Source organism: Diabrotica virgifera, chromosome 5, assembly GCF_917563875.1.
Source record: "Diabrotica virgifera virgifera chromosome 5, PGI_DIABVI_V3a".
Lineage (NCBI taxonomy): Eukaryota > Metazoa > Arthropoda > Insecta > Coleoptera > Chrysomelidae > Diabrotica > Diabrotica virgifera.
In genome coordinates, this window is record NC_065447.1 from 136542965 (window position 1) to 136566053 (window position 23089).

Genomic DNA, 23089 nt, shown 5'->3' on the forward strand with positions numbered 1-23089 from the left:
GTGTGTGTGTGTGTGTGTGTGTGTGTGTGTGTGTGTGTGTGTGTGTGTGTGTGTGTGTGTGTGTGTGTGTGTGTGTGTGTGTGTGTGTGTGTGTGTGTGTGTGTGTGTGTGTGTGTGTGTGTGTGTGTGTGTGTGTGTGTGTGTGTGTGTGTGTGTGTGTGTGTGTGTGTGTGTGTGTGTGTGTGTGTGTGTGTGTGTGTGTGTGTGTGTGTGTGTGTGTGTGTGTGTGTGTGTGTGTGTGTGTGTGTGTGTGTGTGTGTGTGTGTGTGTGTGTGTGTGTGTGTGTGTGTGTGTGTGTGTGTGTGTGTGTGTGTGTGTGTGTGTGTGTGTGTGTGTGTGTGTGTGTGTGTGTGTGTGTGTGTGTGTGTGTGTGTGTGTGTGTGTGTGTGTGTGTGTGTGTGTGTGTGTGTGTGTGTGTGTGTGTGTGTGTGTGTGTGTGTGTGTGTGTGTGTGTGTGTGTGTGTGTGTGTGTGTGTGTGTGTGTGTGTGTGTGTGTGTGTGTGTGTGTGTGTGTGTGTGTGTGTGTGTGTGTGTGTGTGTGTGTGTGTGTGTGTGTGTGTGTGTGTGTGTGTGTGTGTGTGTGTGTGTGTGTGTGTGTGTGTGTGTGTGTGTGTGTGTGTGTGTGTGTGTGTGTGTGTGTGTGTGTGTGTGTGTGTGTGTGTGTGTGTGTGTGTGTGCGTGTTTTATTGGGGCCTAAAGAGGGAGGTCAAAGCAAAATCTCGTTACACAAAACTTAAATACTAAGGCATTAAGGCATTCTTCGACAGGCATGCAAACGAGCCGTATCCATCCTTGAGTGTCAAGTTGTTCTCTTGTATCTCTTGCTAGCCAAGTCTATTCAGTTTGCCTCTGTCCCTCCATACTTCTACTGCTATCCCTATTATCCCTTTTAATCCCCCTTTCTTCAGTAATACTGCACTTTAGTAGTATTTTTCCTACTTCGGCTTCAACGCTGAAGCCCCTTCATTTTTATTTTAATAATAGCCACAACTATCTAGGTAACCTAGTCTTTTTTTTTTTCCTTACTTCTGTTGGAGTATATCTTTCTTTTTACTTTCACTCCAGCAGAAGTTTTCTTATTTTTGTTACATTGGCGTTCACTGTTCATTGATTCACCGTACATTGTTCACAAAATGACACTAAATAACCACTTCAAACACTAACACATCTATATAATATTATAGAAAGCTACTATGACGCACAGCTCCGTTACCAAATTTATAATACCAAATATTTGATAAAAATGTGTTATGGGGGGCTGGTAGCACCCCACGTGGCAGGTGCCGGGTTAAGAGGACACAGAGATGATGGTGCTATTGATTTGGAAATGGAATCGTCAATCGTCTGAATCAATCAATTATTCAAACGAAGGGAACTTCTTCAATATAGAGTTGATGCAGGTGATCAGATTCTGGAACACCATCTCGAAAATGATCCCAAGAATTGAACGCTTATAAGTAAAACAACGCAAAATGACCTCATAGACTGCTGTGGCACTGTTATTGAGAAAAAAATTGTTGAAGCGATTAAGCGAAGCAAATATTTTTCTATTTTGGTAGATGAAACAACTGACATCAGCTTCAATGAACAATTAACATTATGTGTGAAATATGTAGACAAAGAGAAGTACTGTTTAAAAGAAGACTTTTTAAAATTAGTAGTGGTGCAGGATTTAATTGGAGAGACATTGTCAAGCGTTATAATACGAGAACTCAGAGACTTGGGGCTAGATATTTCAACTTTTCGTGGGCAAGGTTACAACGGCTGAGCTAACATGTGAGGAAAGATACGTGGTGTGCAAGCCTTTAGCATTGTATATGCACTGTGCGCCACATTGCTTGAATCTGTCAATTTCAAAATCATGCTCTGTTTACTGTATTAGACAACAACGATAATAATAAAGTCATCCTGAAGAGCCTTTTAGAGAACATAAAACAGCTAGGTCTTGAAAAAGCGATACTACTCTCAACATCCAGATGCGTAAGACATTTTTTGGGAGGTACTCCGACGTATCAAGTCACCTAGGGCTTGATAATAAGGAATGAGTTCCAACAGAGCCCAATCCTTTTGATACCGAAAGTATCTGGGATGAATGAACTTTCCCCTTTGAGGGAGTGTAAGCCGTATCGCTAAATCTGGAATAATAAAGCTGTGCTACTCTCAATATTCAGATGCGTAAGAAATTTTTGGGAGATACTCCGACGTAGCAAGTCACCCACGGCTTGATAACACGAAAAGAGTCCCACCAGAGCTCAATCCTTTTGATACCGTAGATATCTGGGAAGGGTAAATATTATTCTTAGAGTAAGTGTGCGTCGTATGGCTAAATCTGGACAATATAATATTTGCGGTAAGTCTGCCCCCCCCCCCCTATTATGAATTTCTAGATCCGGGCCTGCCCTGAATGGTGTATTTGTTTTCACGGTGGGTCGTGGCTAGACAGGCATTTGTAATTGCAACTATAGCCAGTCCAGTTTAATGTACCCTTTTCTATTTTTACGTCTTGGACAGAAATAACATCGAAAAATTCGTTTCTGGGGACTTACAGTGGGTTTCTCGAGTCATTTGATACTTTATTGCCAACGGAGTCGCAGCAGAAATGCTGTCACAAAAGGTGGTATCATTTTTCAACAGATTCACTTAGATTTTTTTATTTTATTTAATAAATATTCAAAGTCCAATGGCGACATGCGGCTAAAGTTTTCGAATAGGCTGTATCATCCGCCTTTAGTTTGATTATCCAGGCTGTAATCCTTTGCACTTAGAAATTCTACGTCTCTTCCTTCTTTTCTAGTTCAGACAAAAGACAAAAACACAATTGAAGCTGCACACACGGCTAACTTCGATAATATGGGTGCTATGGTTAAATTGAATTCAGTACAAATGCTTGCAAACAATGAATGTTTGGCCGTTCGCAGCGTTTGCAAACGATCAAATTTTAGTGAATTTACACTGCCTGTGCGCGGCCAAACATTCACTGTTTGCAAGCATTTGTACTGAATTCAATTTAACAATGGCACCCGCCATTGGCGCCATTCAATTTAACAATTATTGTATGAGAATTTTATTGTATGAGATTTTCTGAACTGAAAAAGAAGAAACGAAGGAGGAGACATAGAGTATGGGTGTCTTCATTTTTTAATGCAAAGAATTACAACTAGTTGCTAATCGAATTAAAGGCGGATGATACTGGACTATTCGAAAACTTTAGCCGCATGTAGCCATTTGACTTTGAATTCCTATGTATGTTAGAGTTCAAGTTGATTCTCAGTTAGAGATGACTATTCCTAGTTCGAGTCAACTCCAACTAAAACACAAGCAGTAAAAGTTGATTTGAAAAATTTAATTTAACTTTTACTAGTTTGAGTTGACTATTCCTGGATCGATTCAGTAAATGTTGATTACAGGAGTATAATCTCACCTGCTTTTTTGATGACTGTGCGTCTCTTTGTTTTGACCGTTTCAACGACTTATGATTTGAGCATATAGGCCAGGAAATGAAGCTGAAAAAATGGCAAAACTTCACAATTTTTTCGTCCAGCATCGATTTGTACAAAAAATTTGGGATTAGGCTCATTTTATCCTGTAGTTCATCTTCTATATTGAGCCGTTGTACGCTTTTGGTTTTTTACGGGTGATTGGAAAAACCCCTAATTGGAAAAAAATTATAAAATAAAATTTGAAACTTTAGTATGGTCAGCATTTGGGTTTTATTAGTTAAATAATTATTGTTTTATGCTTTAAGGTATAATATCATAATATTTCAACTCTTAAAACCACCCTTGTTGGAGCTATATATAAAAAATTTACTTATCCTAAAAGAATGATTTTGGTTTGCATCGATTTGCATAAAAATTTGGGATTAGGATTATCTCACCCTGTACTTCATATTCTATATCATGCTCACGGGCATTGATTATTTTTAGGGGTCTAAACTATCCCTTATTATCAAAAATTATATAAAAACATTGTAAACCTTAATATGGGCAAAATTTGGTATTGACTGGTTAAATAATGATTGTTTTATGCTTTAGGATATATCATAATATTTCAACCCTTAAAAATCACCCTTAGTAAAGTTGCAATTTTTATAAGTAATTTAATAGATCTATACAGCAAAAAGTAGAATTACGTATAAAAAGATTTATTTTGGCGGGTAGTTAGGAGGTTGTCTTCACTGATTTTTTCGTAGAAAAAAGTAGGGAACGACCTTATTTTGATCATAAGTCGCTCAATTTTTATGCTAGAAACTTTTTTTGAAAGGTATTATAATTATAGTTTTTCAGTTATTTGGCTTTGAATATTTCAAATTATGCATTTGACGAAAAAAGCTAACCTTTAACATGCCGTATTTCAGTTTAAATTGGTTGTAGAAAAATAAAAGAAGGATTTTGTTTGTGTTTCTAAAAGATACAATTTTTAGAGCTACAGTTTTTGATTAAATGTATATTTTTTGAGATTCTCAGAAAACCCTCTAAAAAAGTTGATTTTTTCGTCGAAAAACTGTTATTTTCAACAGCGAATAACTCGAAAAATATTAGTTTTACGAAGAAAACGTGAAGAATATTTTTTTGTAGAATGACATTTTCCATCGATTTTCATAATTAAAATGTAATAAAAAATTCCAGCCCCTAAGATGGGGTGGCAATCACCCCTAAGATTTTAGCGTACAGCGGCATGACATAGAAAATTATCCTTGGGCTATTCCCTACCTTCTGAGAAAATTTCCAGTAAATCCATTCTGGAGGAAAAAATTGCAAGCCAAAATGCTTCATTTCCTGGCATAATATCCAATAACATTATTTAATTTCTAGAATCGGTTGTTTACAGATAATATATACATACTGAGAAATATAATTGAAAGGAAAAACGAAATGAGAGAAGACTTATATATTACGTTTATAGATATTAAAGCTGCTTTTGATTTTATAAATAGAGAAGTAATATGGTCAGTAATGGAAGATCTGCAAATCCCGCAAAAGATAGTAAGCGTGGTAAAAAGTACGTATAGAAACGTACTTGCTAAAGTACAAATAAATGGAAACAGATCGCCAAAAATAAACCTAAGGAGAGGAATAAAACAGGGGGACAGTCTCAGCCCAGTTTTGTTTATATTAGTAATGGATAGAGTAATGAAGAGCGCTAAAAGAAGGTCAAGGCCATTACAGTCAATAATAGGGTACAGGAATTTAGTACCAGTGAGAATGGAGGGATTACTATATGCAGATGACTTAGTAATAATAGCAGACAATAAAGAGAAAATGCAAAATCTAATCAATATATGGGTGGAGGAAATAGAAAATTTGAAAATGGAGGTAAATGTAAAGAAAACGAAGACCATGACAGTAACCCAAAAGAAAAGGGAAGAAATAAACCAAACGATATTTAGGTGCAAAAACGAAATAATAGAAACAGTCTCGACGTTTGAATACCTTGGAGTAATAATATCAGAGGATGGAAAGATAGATCAAGAAATCTCATACACAGCGAAAAAAGCAAATAAGATCTACTATGCACTAAATAAAACAATATTTGGAAAGGAAGAAATAGATAAAGAAATAAAACTGAAGGTATACAACGCAATCTCTGTGCCAACTTTAATATATGCAAGTGAGACATGGGTAAACAATGCAAAAATAGACAGTACAATAAACGCAGCGGAGATGAAGCAGCTAAGAAAAATAGCAGGAAAAACGAAATTGGACAGAATAAGAAATGAAGATATTAGACAAAGACAAACAGGAATCGATAATAACCAAGATACAAAAAAGAAAATTAAAATGGTATGGACACATCAACAGAATGGACCAGGGAAGACTACCAAAGCAGGTGATGGAATCGAAAAGATATGGTAAAAGAAGGAAAGGGAGGCCAAGGGAGAGATGGATCGATCAGATTATAGAAATTGGACAGGAAAAAGGAAAAACACATCAACAAATGAAAGAGTTAGCGAAGGACCGCAAGAAATGGAAGAGATGGATAGAAGATGAATAAAACCTCCGACACCCCTAAGGAGCATAAGGAGTTTCGAGAAAGAAGAAGAAGAAGAATCGGTTGTTTGTGTGAATCAACTCTTACTAAATGGCATTGGGAAAAGTATAGTTCAACTAGTTGGAGTCTACTTTTACTAGTAAATGTTGAATAAAAATCTTCATTTTATATGTATAATCAACTTTTACTGAAATCAGCCGTTTGAGTTGACTCGAACTAGGAATAGTCAACTCCAACTGGATAATCAACTTGAACTGTAACATATATATTATATAAATGTGTGCGTGTCTCTTCTGTAATACATTTTTTATTTATGTGTTTGAGTTTATTTCAAGTAGTAGTAAGTAGGTCTTTATATAATATTTAATTCTTTATTGGTTTATAAGACACCTGTTTATAAATACTTATTTTGGGAATAAGTTGGATAAAATTCGATGATCTTGACATTGTTACATTTGTCCCCTTTATGTGTTACAATTGTCCCTCGAATGGGTACAGATATAACACTTGTTGTTAAATTAAAATTATGCATTTTTCTAGTTACCTAATCAGTAAAACTTACAAAATAAAATTGGAAATTGAAGTTAAATGTTCAACCTATGTTTTTATCCCACTTATATGGAACCCATTTTTAAATATAAAATTACACGTAAAAAATTTTATAATTGTACTCGACCTCCCCTACCATACTTTAACGCGGAGTTCAAATCCGACATGTGATTTTTTTGCAATAAATATAAATATACCTTATGCAATTTAAAATTATGCAGATATCGTTTGCTTTGAATCACTAAACATTTATGTCAGTCTTTATTATAAGTGTTTAAAGAAGCACACGGAAATTTTATTGAAAAAACTACGTCGTACTACCGAAAATAAAGTAAAAATTCTTCGATAATTATTATTCTAGTAAAGTGACAAGAGTGTATAATATATGCAACGTCTCAAACCATAGTAGAAATTATTCTTGATCAATAATTTAATTTTGGATAAAAAAATTACTACTAATTCAACTGTTTTTATTCACATTGTTACTTTATTTTCTTTAATCATTTTTTACTTTATGCGAAATTAAAAAATGTTAATGCTCGACCTTTATACGTCTATAATAAAATTATTATAACTGAAGTCAACTACCTATTAAGCCATTAAGCTGGCGCCTAAAGGTGGGAACCTATCGATAGTGATAATGTAATGTAATGTAAATTTATCGGTTTCTATCGATAATATTTAGTTTCGTCTCTTCTTATTTCACAACGTATTATATGTTCCCTCTTTTGCGTTATTTTACTGGTTCTCAGCGCACTCATCACTGTAATAAAATTTTAACTGAAATAATGAAGACTTCATTCGTGAAACAACAGTATTAAAAAACACATAGAACGAGTTTTTTTAATTGATGGTTTATGTAACCCATTACATATTTTTTTGAATGATTAGCAATAATAGTTATTTATGATATAAGTGTCAAAAGTTTGCAGAATGAGCGAAGCGAATTCACATGAGTGCCTTAAAAATGTACTTTTTAACACGTATATCGTACAATATTTTTTCTACAAACGTTATAAATTTATAAAATACAATATTTTTGTTAATTGCTGAAACCATGAAACCTATGACCCGTAAAAGGTAGAACTGGTTGGGTACACTCGAGGGGAATGTCTAAAAATTCTTAGCAAAAATATTATACCGTTACATAAACTTGTTTTTTCTACAAACGTGTTAAAAATGCAATAAAACAGTTTAAATTAAATTTTAAAAAACTTTTTAAGCCACCTTTTTCAAATCGCGCAAGTTGTACTATTAATATTAATGTTAATAAATGAAATATAAATATGTTGACGTTTCACAATTTGACAATTCACTTTTAACTGCAGTGCCTGAAAAATTTTAAAGCACTAGTGCCTTAAAGTAGCATTTTTAACGCTCCTATGGAGTGCTAAAATAGTTATTTATGAAACAGTTCGTGAAGTATGTTTTTTGCGAACGAACGCGAATTTTAGAGCACGAGCGACAACGGAGCGAGTGCTATAAATCGCGTAAGTTCGCAAAAAGTACTTCACGCACAGTTTCATACAATATTTTATCTACGATAAACAAATAAAAAAAGCTGTAACTCTTTGTCACTGGAATTCATTTCTATTCTAAAATTTTTAGAACTTTGACATTTAAAAATTTTAACTACTTTCAAACCACAAAACTGTCAAAAGTTTTGTTGTAATTCATTGCTCATATTGTCATCACCATGACAACGCGAAATTTAAGGATTGTCACCATGACAACGCGAAGGTTAAAACAGTGCGAAAAAGTAAATCCCATTTAAAATACATTGTTACTTTACGCACACTTTAAATCCTTCACGCACTGCTATCTATAATGACAGTTTTCACAAACTAAAAACTTATACATATTATAACATAGAGTAGATTATAACATTTTTAACACGGTTGTAGAAAAATATATTTTATCTACTCTGTCATATTATGTATAAGTTTTAAGTTTGTGAAAACTGTCATTATAGATAGCAGTGCGTAAAGTGTTTAAAGTGTGCGTGAAATAACAATGTATTTTAAATTGGACTTACTTTTTCGCACTGTTTTTGACACATTTTCATATAATCAAATATCCTCAATTTTCGCGTTGTCATGATGATGGCATAATGAGCAATAAATTACTACAAAAGTTTTGATAGTTTTGTGGTTTGAAAGAAGTTAGAATTTTTAAATGTCAAAGTTCTAAAAATAGAATAGAAATAAATTCCAGTGACGAAGAGTTACAGTTTTTTTATTTATTCATCATAGATAAAATATTGTATGAAACTGTGCGTGAAGTACTTTTTGCGAACTTACACAATGTATAGCACTAGCTCCGTTGTCGCTCGTGCTCTAAACATCGCAAAAGCATACTTCACGAACTGTTTCATAAAAAACTATTATAATAAATACCTACTTAATATTTATTCAAGAAAATAGGAATAGTTTATTTGGGATTCAATACGTTTATCTTTTTCACTTTTTAGGAAGGAAGTATTGGTTCCCATCTTGTCATTCGTCCCCTTCCTCCTCGATTAAGAGGATCAGTCATCAGATCAAAAAACAGAAATTTTACCAACAATCAGAATGATACTGAAGATTCAATCAATGATGACGAAATGTTTTTAGACCAAGATGGAGAACTTAGCTCGGAGGTCGCTATCGATACAGGACTACCAATTAGAAGAAATAAAAATATTCATCATCATATTGTATATAAAAGAAAAGAAGACGAAGAACAAGATACTATGAGTGATTACGGTAAGTGAAATAATGGCAATATTATTGTGAAAGTATGAAAATAACTGGTAGTTTAATCTTCAATTTTGTTAAAAGAATTGATTGGAGAAGCAACTGATTGATACTGATATGCATAATATATAAATAAATATACACTTCCTGTTCATGTATGAAGAAAGAGAAACATTGTTTAAAATTATACTTTTCGTGAAATACAAAAAACTCACATTATATTCAGAAATGAACAGGTGCCTATCTTGAAACTTGTGACGATAATATAATTTTATTGTCTACATCATTGGTCGGCAAAGTGCGGCTCCGGAGCCTCATGTGGCTCTTTGGCTCCTTAGGTGTGGTTCTGGCACAAATATCCACGGAAAGTGCAATAATATATTCCTTTAACAAATTGGTAGGAAAAACATTACATCTTATTCTGATAAATTAGCTTTTATCAAACTTACAAACTTTAGCATTTGTCAAAAATACTCTTAATGCTAAAAAATACTGAGTTGAAATTTTCTCCTTTTGAAATTGGCATTAATAGCTTTGAAATACAATTTATGGATTTAAAAACCAAGGATGTATGGCGCTCTAAATGCGAACGCCTTTGTGTTGAATTGGAAATATTGAAGAAGAAAAAATATTCACAACACAAGAAGTGGTCTGCTTTGAATGAGCTGGAGAAGGAAGATATGATCATTTTCAACGCTTGAAATAATATTCCTGATTCTTATGATCAGCTGAAAAAGCTCACGTTTGCTGTTCTTTCCCTTTTCAGTTCTACATGTCAACATTTAAAAAAAAATTGAATTTTGTGCCAAAAATTGTGTAAAAAGTACAGTGTTATAGGAAATAAAACTCTACAACACGAAAGAAAAGAGAAGTTTCTACGATGATTAGAAACGAAGATATTGTTAACGAAAAAACATATTTTAATTTTTTGGGGGGTTATGGATGGGGCCAAGGGTTTAAACATTTTTTTGGTCGAATACTTTTTGATGTAGAACATGTGGTTCTTTTATTTTTGGAATATCGCTGGGAGCATTTTTCACTATCTTTACCGACTGACTAGACCCTTTGGTTTTATTTAGCGTAATAAAAGTTTGCCGAACAAGCAGATTTGGCTCCTAATTTTTTTTTTAATTGTTGTAATGTCATATTTGGCTCTTTGGATAAAAAGTTTGCCGACCACTGGTCTACATAGTATGCCAATGTATTAAACAAAAGGTGTTTTTATGCCGTCTCTGGCAGTATAAAAGACGGAACGGAAATCCATTTGATTATTCTCTGTGTGTTGAACGGAGAATAACTACCCAGGTATAATAGGTGGGTTAAACGTAGTTCGACCATATTCCGAAACCTTCGGAACTTCGTTGTCTTGGCGAGCTGAGGAAATGATCAAACTTAACTTTCTCAGAAACCGCCATGGCGGCTTCTGCCCGAGGCTACAACCAACCTCTGACTTCAACTTCCAAAACCTGAATGCCTCTCTTGCTAAACTAGGACGCTCTATCCTAAACTATATTCCCTTTCCACCATTCTCCTCTACCCATCTAATCAACCAATAAGAAAAAATTTAATCCTTCCTCTTTTTACTATTGACCAATTAAAAAAATCAAAATACATCTTGGGCTAAACCCCACAGCAGCCATTCTAATTTCTTGAACCAATGGGAAGAAATACACAACATCCATCCAAAGTTTCTCGGTTCACAACAAAAGTGCTTGTGTGGCATTAATGCAGCTGCAGTAACCTTATATTTTTTTGGAGGTGAGAATCTTCTAAAGACTTCTGGGAAGGTGTCCCAGGTGTGTTGGATTCAACTCTCTACGCCTAACCGTAGCGAGCCGCCTACCAACTAAACTCACCTCCTCTTTCTCCAACCGGCGGGCCAGGAACCGATCTAAGCGGGCATAGCTCTGACCCACCAGCTTTGCTCGTCAACCCCGTCTAGCACTCTCTGCGTGCGCTCTGTGACTGTCATGACAACCCGGTTTCGCCACCCCATCCACGCATGCAGCCAGCCAGGGTCCGTAAGGCAACCGACCTATCTGCATGATAATGGGTGAGGGGGCGCGACCACGCTATCATCCCATCCACCGTAAACTGGCTAAGAATTACTAAACAGTTAGTAAAAACAACTAAACTTTCATTTCCCACCCCCTGTAGAAGTGGCCCATTCATCTATACACTCACAACACAAGATATAAGCACATGAAAAACAAAACATCTAACATTAACTAACACTAGGATTAAAATATCTTTTATTTTAAATGACTCTGCCCCGGCAGAAGTGGAAGTTGTATATTGGCTACCTACCCCGGTCGGCGCGAAACGACACATGTTCAAAAGAAATACAAACAGATTATCTTTGTTGGAGTCTCCTCTCTCTTTCTTCCTTATGCTTCATCGTTTCAGTGACAAATCCAATGATCAAGCCAAACATTTTTTCATTCATAATGGCTTTATGCATTAATTCTTGGGGCTCACCCAGAGGGGACCCCATCCTCAGCTGCAGCGAGGTTCGCCCTGCATGATATACAGGGCATACGAATATCACGTGGTGCGCGTGATCCACTACTCCACACTCGGTACACAGATCGTCCTCAATCTTTCTTATACGATATGTATATGACCGAAAGGATCCATGCCCCGTCAAAAATTGTGTGAAATAATAGTTAACGCGCCTGTGTCTGCATTCATACCACCTCACTACATCAGGGATAAGGGTCCTCGTCCAGGCGACTTTGCCTGTTTCTGTTGACCACTGATCCTGCCAACTTTCCAGGCCTCTTCTTCTTTCTTCTGGTCCTGAACTTATAGCTCCGTTACCCCTTCGATGCATTCGTACCCTCTCCTCTGTCAGAATGTGCACCGGCACAGCTCCGGCCACTACCTGTAGGGCAACGGTTGATACGGTTCTGTACGCGCTACACACTCTGATCAGGGGTTTTCTTTGCGCTCTGAGAAGCATGTCTCTGTATTTGGCTGTATTTACGACCTCGTGCCACACTGGGGCCCCGTATAATATTATTGACATAATGGATTGTAGCGTTACTGCCCATTTGTGTGATCCAGGGCCTCCTATATTCGGCATTAATTTTTGTAGGACTGAGGTCTTTGCCTCCGCTTTCCGACATGCTTCCTGTATATGTAGGCCGAATGACCTTTTGTCGTCGAAGATTATTCCCAAATACTTAGCTGTTTTCTGGGGTTTTAGTTCGGAGCCTCTGAACCGAAAATTAATGTCTTTTCGATCCCGCCGTCCCCTCAAGATAATTATCTCAGTATTTTCTACTGCCAATTTTAAATCGTTGTTCTCTATCCATTTCGCGGTTTTTTCTATTGCTGTGTTTACTTTATGTATGATGCCCCGATTCGTGTCGTCCTCGATTAGTAGGGCTAGGTCGTCTGCATATGCTATTGCCCTTACTCCTTGTGTTCTATTTACCTCTAGTACCCCATTGTATAATATGTTCCATAGTGTGGGTCCCAGGACTGACCCTTGGGGTACACCAGCAGTTATATTCATCTAATTTTTCTTCGTTATGCATACGCTTCTTTCCGATAGGTAGTCCTTTATTACATTGGACATGTAATCCGAGGCCCCCAGCTCGACAATCCTGTCGATGATGAGGCCCCAGTTCGCCGAGTTGAAGGCATTTTTAATGTCCAATAGAACAAGTACCACCCACGTCTTTCTACTTGTTTGTGCCGCGTCTCTAATCCAGATCGCTGCGTCTACTGCTGATCGACCTTTTCGAAATCCGAATTGTTGACTGGATAGACCTCTCTCACTTGCCAATACCCCTTCCAGCCTCTTCTTCACAAGAATTTCGTAAAATTTGCCAAGACAGTCTAGAAGGCATATCGGCCTGTAAGAGGATGCCGAGTCGGGGGGGTTTCCAAGGCTTGAGTAGCAATACCAGGTTTGCTTCCTTTAATTCCCTGGGAAACTCTTGGTTCCGCAGTAGATTGTTAAATACTCTTCTGATCAAACCTGGTTTCTCTATTGCTATTATCTTCCGTGCCTCTGGTGGCAGACCATCGGAGCCGGGAGCTTTTCCCGATTTAATTTTCTGACCAGCGGCTTTTATTTCTTCCTCCGTAAACTCCTCCACTACCGTGGAAAGAATCTTCAGGAAAGCTTGCCCCTCCTTGGCAGGAAAGAGAAGTTCCGCAGATTAACGCCGCTGGTCTTCGTCTAGTCTGTATGGGGCGATAATTTTGAGAGACTTCATCGTTATTTTGTATGCGTCTCCCCATATATCATTTTCTAGCGCGTCTATCAGATTCTGCCACCTTTCCTTTTTCTCTTTCTTTATTTTGTTATTTAGTTTCCTCTTCGCTGTTTTATATATCTCATTGAGCTCGGGGTTGCCCTGGCTTCTTGTGTAATTCCTTCGAGCTCGGAGGCACACTTCATGTAGTTCTCTTATCTCATCCGTCCACCAATAGGGGGTTCTTTCGTTCTTTTTTGTCTTCTCTGTGGCCAACTCAATGGCGTTAACGAATGTCTTCCTGAGTTGGCCGAGATCTGTTATTGCGTCTTCGTCGATTTTTTTAATCTCCGATAGGTACCTGTTTTTGTTTAATATTTTCTCTCTTCGACCTATCGGTTTTCTTAGAACCCTCCCTTTAACCATCACCTCGTAGGTTATGTAACAGTGGTAGGTGAATAACTGTTCGTCGAGGATATCCCAATTTTTTATGCGTCTGGATAGCCTTTCGGTTGCAATGGTTACATCAATATGCGATTTACTGACCCCTCTTATGAATGTGGGTTTGTTGTTATTGAGTACATTGAGGCCAGCCTGGGCTATCCATTTGTTCCAGAACTCTTCCTTCTCATTATTCATGGGAGAGCCCCATGACCTAGATTTTGCGTTAATGTCCCCGACAATCATTGTTTGCTTCTGTCTTGTAGCGATGCTCATTATTTAATCTAATTTTTGTTTGTAGTCTCTGATGGGTATGTTTGGAGATATGTAACATGCCAGGAGACAAAAATCCTTCATCTTAATGAGGATATAATTTCCGCCCCTGACTATGCCACGCACGCCAAGATCTTTATTTCTGAAGAGCACCTCCAAGTTTTTGTGTGTATACTGCACCCAGCCACCGTCCGACGTTATTTTTTGTTAGGTTCCGGGACGATGAGTAAGTCTATTTTTAGCGTGCGCGTGCAGGCTTTCGCGTGGACCAGATCGTGTGCGCGTTTTGCTCGACCCACGTTCACCTGCATTATCCTTATACCAGGTTGATCCTTGAGGTTCATTTTTGGTTCAGTTCCCTAGAGAGTTGACCCATATCCGTTTGTATATATTGAACACAATAAATATAAATAAAATAAAGGTGTAAATATAAAATGAATAAATAGGTAAATAAATAAATAAAAGATTAAAAAGGTATACTGGACAATACACAACACACTAAGATTTTTAAAATTATATGTGAAATTAAATTTTATATAAATAAAATTTATATAAATAAAATATGTATAGATAAAATGTTCAAATAAATAAACTAAATAAATATAAATATGTATGATTAAAATCGATAAATTTACCCTATGAGAGGTGGTTTCTTGTTTCACTAGTGGGCTGTATAGGGGCCCACCTACGTTATTCAGGAAACGACCTCTCACCCTTTCGCTTTTGTTTCTTTTAATTCTTTATGGGTTCCCTTTCCCCTCCCCTGCCGTACACCCACGCCCTATAGGCTGGGCATGTCATGGGGTCCATTCTAGGACCCTCTTCCTTATAAGTTAAGCAGTACGCAGTACTGCTACACTGCACCGATGTATGCCCGTTTTTAAAGCAGTTGTAGCAGCATGCTATCCTGCTCTCCCCTTTGCACTCATAGGTGTTGTGACCGTAATGGAGGCACTTATAACACCTTATCGGCGTATGGCGTTCCACTATGGGGCATACAATCCAACATATTACTATTGTTCTATACCTCCGTAGCTCTTCTGCTTTTGAGAGGCGTACGGCTATGGTCGCCACCTGTTCCCCATGCCTATTTATACGTAGCGTTTTGACATCTATTTCGTCCTCGGGGATACCGGTATATGTTGTTATCGCACTTATTAGTTGTTCTTCTGTAAACCCTGGGTCTATTGCCGTGATGGAAAAATAATTTTCTTTCTTCCGAACAGCCATGCTCATTCCCGTTATTTTACTGTCCATCTCCTTCTTCAATTTCTCGGCTGCTCCCTTCTCCTTTAGTTTTACGAGCATGTCTCCCTCTTCTGTTTTTTTAGCCTATTTACTTTTAAGCCAATCTTCCCTATATCAATTTTCTGATTCATCTCTTTTAATACATCAGTGTATGATTTCCCCCCGTTTTTATTAGGAGGGCTTCTTACTGCTCATGCCTCTCCCCTTTATCCATCTCCTTCCCTCTAATAACTTATTTTCTTTTCTCCCCACAAATTCGAGAGCTTTTCGCACATCTTCCTTATTTATCTCGTTGTTAACGATGACTCTAATGGTTTCCGGGGCTTCTCCCTTTTTTTGTTATATTTGTGGCCTTTACGGCCATTTCATACATTCCCTGTTCACCCACTTTGGTTACATATGTATACCACTGCCTCCTTTGGTTGGCCATAGAGCTTTTCTTTACATTTTCTATGTACTCTATGTCGCCCACTTTGCATTCCTCAATGATTTCTGCTACTTTTTCCCTGAGCGTTCTTATGACGCCCTCTACCCCCCGTCTTTTATTTCGTTTTTAGTTATTATTATGCATTCTTTTTTTTCAATTGTCTCTTGCCGTCCCCCATGTTCCCACTTCGTTTTTCAAACACCTTGTCCTCCCACTTCTTCTAGTGGACTTGACTAAAGGTGTCTATGTCTCCCCCCTTGTTTACAATTCCTATTATTTTTTCTGTTTCTTTTCTTTGTCTCTCTTGGTCGATCTTAATTTTACATTGTTCGCATCTTGTATTTTTCTCCTCCCCTTGTGTTGTTTGATTTGGGCTAATTTTTCTGTTTTGTATAAAGTTGATTTCCCCTACGAGTTTTTTCATTCTTATTATTTTGTCCTCTATTGGGCCTTCTATATTAAGTATATCAAGTAATTGTTTCATTTTTCGTTGGACCTTTTCCCTGTCGGTTTCTTCTGGATATTTTTTGCTTTCCTCAAGTTTCTCTTTTTTGAATTTTTCATATATCTCCAGGCTGTCCCCTTTTCTTTTTTTCATTTGCTGCATTTTTCTTCTGTCCTCTTCGTCGAACAAGAAGGCTGTTAAGACACTCTCCTCTATATCTTCCCAAGTTTCTCCCCTTTCTTCCTCCGTTTTTTCTTCGGGACTTTCTCTGAAAACTTTCGCTTCCAGGATTTTCACCGAGGGGTCTTCCTCTTCTTTCTCTTCCTCCTCTTTCTCTTCTTCTTCTCTTGTATTAATTTCTTCTCCTACAAGTGTCGAGTGCTGTCGTTGTCGGTGCCCTCCCACCGTCGTCGAGGTAGAATTACAGTCCCAGGGAGAGAGTAACCTTATATTAGTCTGCGATTAACAATAACATTGGTAGGTCTCAGAGACGCCTAAAGTAATTAATTTCTTTTGAAATAAAGCCAGGCACCTCAATATTGTAAACAAAAATGAGATATTACTCAGAAAAAAATAAACACTATTGCTTTATTGTGTGAGAAAACCAGAAACGATCGGCGTTCGATATTCTCATGAGAAAATAAGGTGTAACATGGCATGATACTTCTACGCTTTACATTCACCGAAATGATAATAATATACATAAGTACAAACAGATAGAACACTTATACCAGGGGCGTTCAGTAATTACAGCCTTATTAAAAAAATTAAAAAAATAAGGGATGAAACATTAATGATTTTCGTACCGTTTCAAATAGATGAGGAACATTAAATGTGTCACACAGAGATTGCAGTTTCCCCAATACGGTAAACGACACAAGGTTAGAGACACCCAGAGGCATCTCGAACCCAAACCAGAGTTAAATTCATCTATCACATCCTGCCGTAACCTGACAAACTAATATGACAACAAACCGCATTGCACACTGACTTTCACAAACAGAGAAACGTTTCAAGCACTGTTAGATACCGGATCACAGAAATCATTCATCGGGGAAACGGTTAGAAAAACACTATTAGAAGATAACATAACCGAAGACGAGGAAAGAATAGATGTTAGGCTTGCAGATGGTAGGACTTAAGACACAGAAAACCATATGCCTAATAAAAATAAATTTTACTACATACCAAAACTCTCCTCACAAGCGATACTAGGCATCAATGACATACGGGAATGCATATTCTGCATCGATTTCTCGATAAACCCCAACGATTTCAAAGATAGTACAGACGTCAACGCCGAATTTTCAACACAAATCGATGTCTTGGATTCTGCAGTACAGGAACGAGTTACTAATAATTTCACAGAAAGTACTCACACCGAAGGCGTCACGAATAGCCAATTCACCATTAAGTCCAGTTTAACGCAAGAACAACAAAACTAATTGGAACATTTCTTACAAACCAAAGTGGCCAGATTTGATAAGATCACAGGAGTAACCCCATTAATCAAACACACGACTAAACTGACACACAACACTCAGATAAAACAAAGATACAGACCGAGAGACACGTCATGCAAAATATCACAAACGACGAGATAGATACCATGTTGAAAGAAGGAGTAATAGAAGAATCGAACAGCCCTTTAGCTCGTCAATTATGTTAGTAAAAAATAAAAACGACAGTTACCGATTTTGCATAGATTTAAGACGTATCAATTAGATGAGCTAATCCAAGATCCCACAAATAGCTTAGTAGAAGAACGATTATAAAAGCAAATTAAGGCTTTTACTTAAAAATATAAGAAGCAATAACTGACCAAATAGAAATTTCAAATGAATTAAATACGCATTACAGTACATTAGGGCAAAAGTATGGACAAAAAATACCCATTTGTAATGATACATCGTAATGATACATATCCGACATCGTATCATGTACCTACCTCAGCCACAAATTGTAAATAAAAATAATATACCAAACAGCACAGCAAAATATCTTCGGGCGACTCAATTCTTATTGTGTGAAAAGGACAAGTGCGACAAAACTACGGCACGAGAAATCCCTCGCACGTTCAAAATTCTTATAATGTGAAACAGCACTTAGATAGGTAATGCTACTTCGTACGAGGACAGAGAATTCAGAAGTCTACTGAAAAAATTCAACATCGAAAAACACGAAATTGCGCCATATTCAACACAGAATAACCCCGCAGAAAGAAAAAACAGGGTAATCTAATCAATTATTATTATATTAGTCGCAGAATTACCCAATTCTCCGACAACAATCACAATAAATGGAACACATCCCAGAACTGACTTTCGCAATTAACTCAGCAAAACACGACTCCACCCGATTTTCTTCAGCAATTTTAAATTTTGGAGACGAACAAGCCATACCCAGTAGGACTATACAGGGTGTAACAAAAAGGCAGGTCATAAATTAAATCACATATTCTGGGGCACAAAAAGTTCGATTGTTAGTACAAATGTGCACACAAAAAAAGCTAGTTCTTTGAAGTCACAAAATGAAAATCGATTTTTTCCAATCTATCGAAAACTATTAGAGATTTTTTATTGAAAATGGAGATGTGGCACTCTTATGGCAGTTTTATTCCCTTTAACACCCTCAAACTTTTGTGTACGGTCTAATTAAATTATTATTTTGGTACCATTAGTTAAACACAATCTTTTTAAAACTTTTTGGCCTGTTATGTTGAGCCCGCCACCGGATAGCCCTGTAAGAATGCTGCCGCCCACTCCAGGACGGAAAACCAGGACAATACGAATACAAACGTTAGTGCTAGTGCATCAAAGAATATTCGTGTTTAATTTCCAGAAAGACGTTTTTTTTATAGTTATAAGTTGAAGATATATAGCTAAAATTATGTTCCAAATTTTTTCAAGAGAGGGGGTGTGACGGTAATATACTTTTATCGCCAACCGTCACTAAAGTCATTCATTATTGTACTTATTTGCCCTGATTTGCGGCAGTAACTATTGTACTGAAAGAAGAATTTTAATTTACCTGCCGCGATTAATCGGCATTTAATGTCAGTGTTCGATGGGAGTACTCAATTATTTATTTGAGTTAACATGCAATTTATTTACTTTAATTATTAAAAATATTGTACAAAATTTACATTGTTAATAGGGCTTTTCACTCACAGTCATTTGTTTCGAGCTTCTGTCATATGTCGTATAATCCGTGTACCTATATTAATATTATACACAGATTATACAACATATGACAGAAGCTCGAAACAAATGACAATCGATGAAAAGCCGAATTAAATTTATGTCAAAAAGTGAAATTCTGAAGTATTTTGTAATTATATTCAAGTAAAATAATTAAAAACTTTACCGATTTAGTAATTATTCAGTATTGATAACTATCGAATAAAGATCGAAAGCGGCCATCATGCAAAAGTCATCTGTCATCACTGTCATGAAATTTTTATTACGTCTAAAATTTACAAAATTCTTAAATTATAAATTGTAAGTAAGTATTAAAACCAATATCAAATTGTTGGCGATAAAATTTTGTATGCACCACGTCAGTAAAGACTCTTTATCGAACTCGTCTGTTATTCGCCTCGCTCGCTGTGCTCATAATATCAGACTCGTTCAATAAAAAGTAACTTTACTGACTTGGTACATAAATAACTATTATCGTCTAGAGTACGCCTATATATCAAGAGAAACGTGTTTTGACACCAACTCTGACAGTATAAAATATGGAAGGGAAATCCATTTGATTATTCTCTGTGTGCTGAACGGATCATAACTATCCAGGTATTGGGACCGTGCAAGTTCGGCAAAGCGACACCTGGTTTCTACGCTCAGCAACATTTTTCGCACTTTTAATTATATTGTCCAGTTATATTAGTCCTGGTTACTGGATAATTGTCAAGGCCATAGTCCAAAAAAATATTAAGAAAAAAAAAATAAGATTCAGGTTATGTTATTAAAACGTAAACAATTGTACGTAGTAAATAAAATGAGATATTAAAATGCAGCACTGCAAGCAAAATACAATTAATTAAATTTACCTTTATATAATAATTGCATATCATATCAATATTGTGGAGCAATATATAATTTTTCTTCTTCAATCACAGTAGGTATGAAATATACGTCAATTTGACAATTTCAATTGACAATATGAATTATTTAAGAAAGTTGCAATATTTCTCCTCTATTCGCGCACGATCGTCTCTCGTATCCCCTCCAAGTACTTGCACACAGGGCTGCTTTATCCATTAGGTAATATAGGCAGTTGCCTAGGGCGGCACATTATGAGAGGGCGGCAAAAATACTGTACAAAAAATATTTGTATATAACAATGATGACTCTAGGTTCTGTCATTAAAGAGTTTCTCTTTCAAATTACTTTACCGCCAGGAAGCCAAAAAATTGTGCCCAAATAGACCATATAAAAAAATAAGAAAGAGAAATTCAAATCCACGAGTACTCTTACTACTCACCAATTTTCATGAAAATCGATGGAGATTCAACTAAATCGGAGGTGAAAATCTTCAGTGACTGCACTAAGTGGATTGAAAGATATTTTCCCTAATTTTGACATTGCTTTGGACATTTATTTGTGCTTCCCAGTTGCCAATGTGTCCGCTGAAAGGTTACTTTCGAAAATGTCAAGAAATAAAAATATTTTCCCATTAAGTATGACGCAAGAACGTATTAACAATTTGTCGACTTTGTCAAGAACAAATTTTTTTTGAAAAGTCTTTTGAAAAGAAGTTTTTTCAATGAAGAAGGACATTTTTTTCTATTATAAGTATATAAACATCGTAGTTTGAATCCATTTTTAGTGTATTCTTATTTAAATAAAAATTTCTGCAATTTTTTTTTGCAAAAATGGTATATGTTTGAAGGGCGGCTACTAGAGAATTTCCTAGGGCGTCAATTGACCTAAACGCGGCCTTGCTTGCACACCGCAAATAATAGGTGAGTTAAATGTATTCTGACCATATTCTGAAACCTTCGGAACCCCGTCGTCTTGGCGAGCTCAACGAATTCGACGAGTCACACCCCATCCTAAGCTACGCGAACTGAGCGAAGCGATCCTGCCATTTTCTTATCTTCTGGCGAGTTGAGCCAGATTTCCTTTCTTTATACATATATTTCGCGTTAATAAATGAATCCGATTCTTAATCCACTCGGTTGTCTAAATTCTTATAAAAACGAATCCTGTCTTCGACTGAATTTGTTACCCGAGATCATCACAAAATATATACCTAGAAATTTGCTGACAATCAAGTAATCGTAATGAATGATATAAACCAAAATATATGACAAGGAATCTACAAGCAGAATACACAAAATAGGGTCTGAAAATAAAAAGTAAATATACCTGTCAATATCAAGCGAACCAACGAACATCACATGCGCAATGAAAGTGTCTGTGTCGAACGGCTCCATTTTTGTCAACACTGCTTTCAAAATCAACAAACACGCTTGCACTTTTTGTCGCTGCTACCGGCGCGGCGTTTCAAAGTGGTTTCGTGTGAGAAGAGAATCGCTACATTAAGAAGTCAGCCGACGGGAGGGGCGACAACTGACGACAGAAGTTGTAATGAAGTCGAGAAAATGCCCGTGTTAAAAGGAAATGCGTTTTGCATTGTTGTTAAATGACAACTGCAAGTAGCGACACACAAACACAAACCCTCGACTTTTTGCTGCCGACTTCGATTTAAAAAAGTGGTGCATCTGTAAGCGGTCTTATATAGTTACCTACATTTTGCAATATACAGTGATGAGCGCGCTAATAACCGGCAAAATAACGCAAAAGATGGAAAACAGATTAAGTTGTGAGATAAAAAGAAATGAAACTAGTGGAGGTGGAAGATTTAGCGATAAAAACCTATACATTTACATTCTACTTATTGTTTCCCACCTTTAGACGTAGACGTATCGGACGAGTTTGGCAACTGCCACTGTGACAGTTTTAGTTGACATACTCCTCTGATACCTTAAAGGTGGGGAACAATCAATAGAATGTAGTTTATAGATTTTTATCGCTAAATCTGCCACCTCCGCTATTTTCACTTCTTTTTATATCACAACTTAATTTTTTCCATCTTTTGCGTTATTTTGCCAGTTATTAGCGCGCTCATCATAGTTCATGCGCTTCATAGTTTTACCTAGTAGTACCTAATTATAGTTATTAATTTTAATAAAGTATGTCACTTAATGAAGTATGTTACTCGATTAAATAATAGAGAGATATTATCGCAAGTGCATGTTTATCGCACGCTAATAGAGGAATAAGCATTGACATGTACGCAAGCGCAGAGTGAATGTTGCACTAATATCGGATAACGTCTCCCGCTATTTAGGTCGAAATAAGGGATGGTAATAACGTTAAACGCTAATTTGACATTTGGGACGAACCATAAAAATAATTTATATGCTTCTTTTCATGAGCATTTTTCAGTGCGTCACAAATGATAGAAAAAAAGGTAAGTCCGTGATAATACACATTTATGACATTTATTCTAACATGACATTTTAGTTAAATCTGACAGTTGTCACATTTTATTTGCAATTTGGCATAAAAACAAATCAATTGAGTTTATTGCATTTATAAAATGGTATTTTCTTTGATTTTTATAGTCTTATAAATTGTACAGATTATATTCGTAGATATATTATATAATTAGTAAATAATTTTTTTCGATTATAGCGCCATCTATTGACAACTAGAATAAATGTTATAAATGTCACCGACGAAATGTAATCACCGACGTG

The 23089-nt window shown here is 36.4% G+C and overlaps 1 protein-coding gene across 5 annotated transcripts in view; it reads left to right on the forward strand.

Moving 5' to 3' along the window:
- Positions 1-23089, forward strand: part of LOC114333699 (A disintegrin and metalloproteinase with thrombospondin motifs 16) — a 764845-nt gene that overhangs the window by 650772 nt on the left and 90984 nt on the right. For all 5 annotated transcript variants that reach the window (XM_050650343.1, XM_050650342.1, XM_050650341.1 and 2 more), the window contains exon 6: positions 9011-9284. In XM_050650343.1, coding sequence (XP_050506300.1) covers positions 9011-9284 — 274 coding nt within the window. The remainder of the gene's footprint in view (positions 1-9010; positions 9285-23089) is intronic.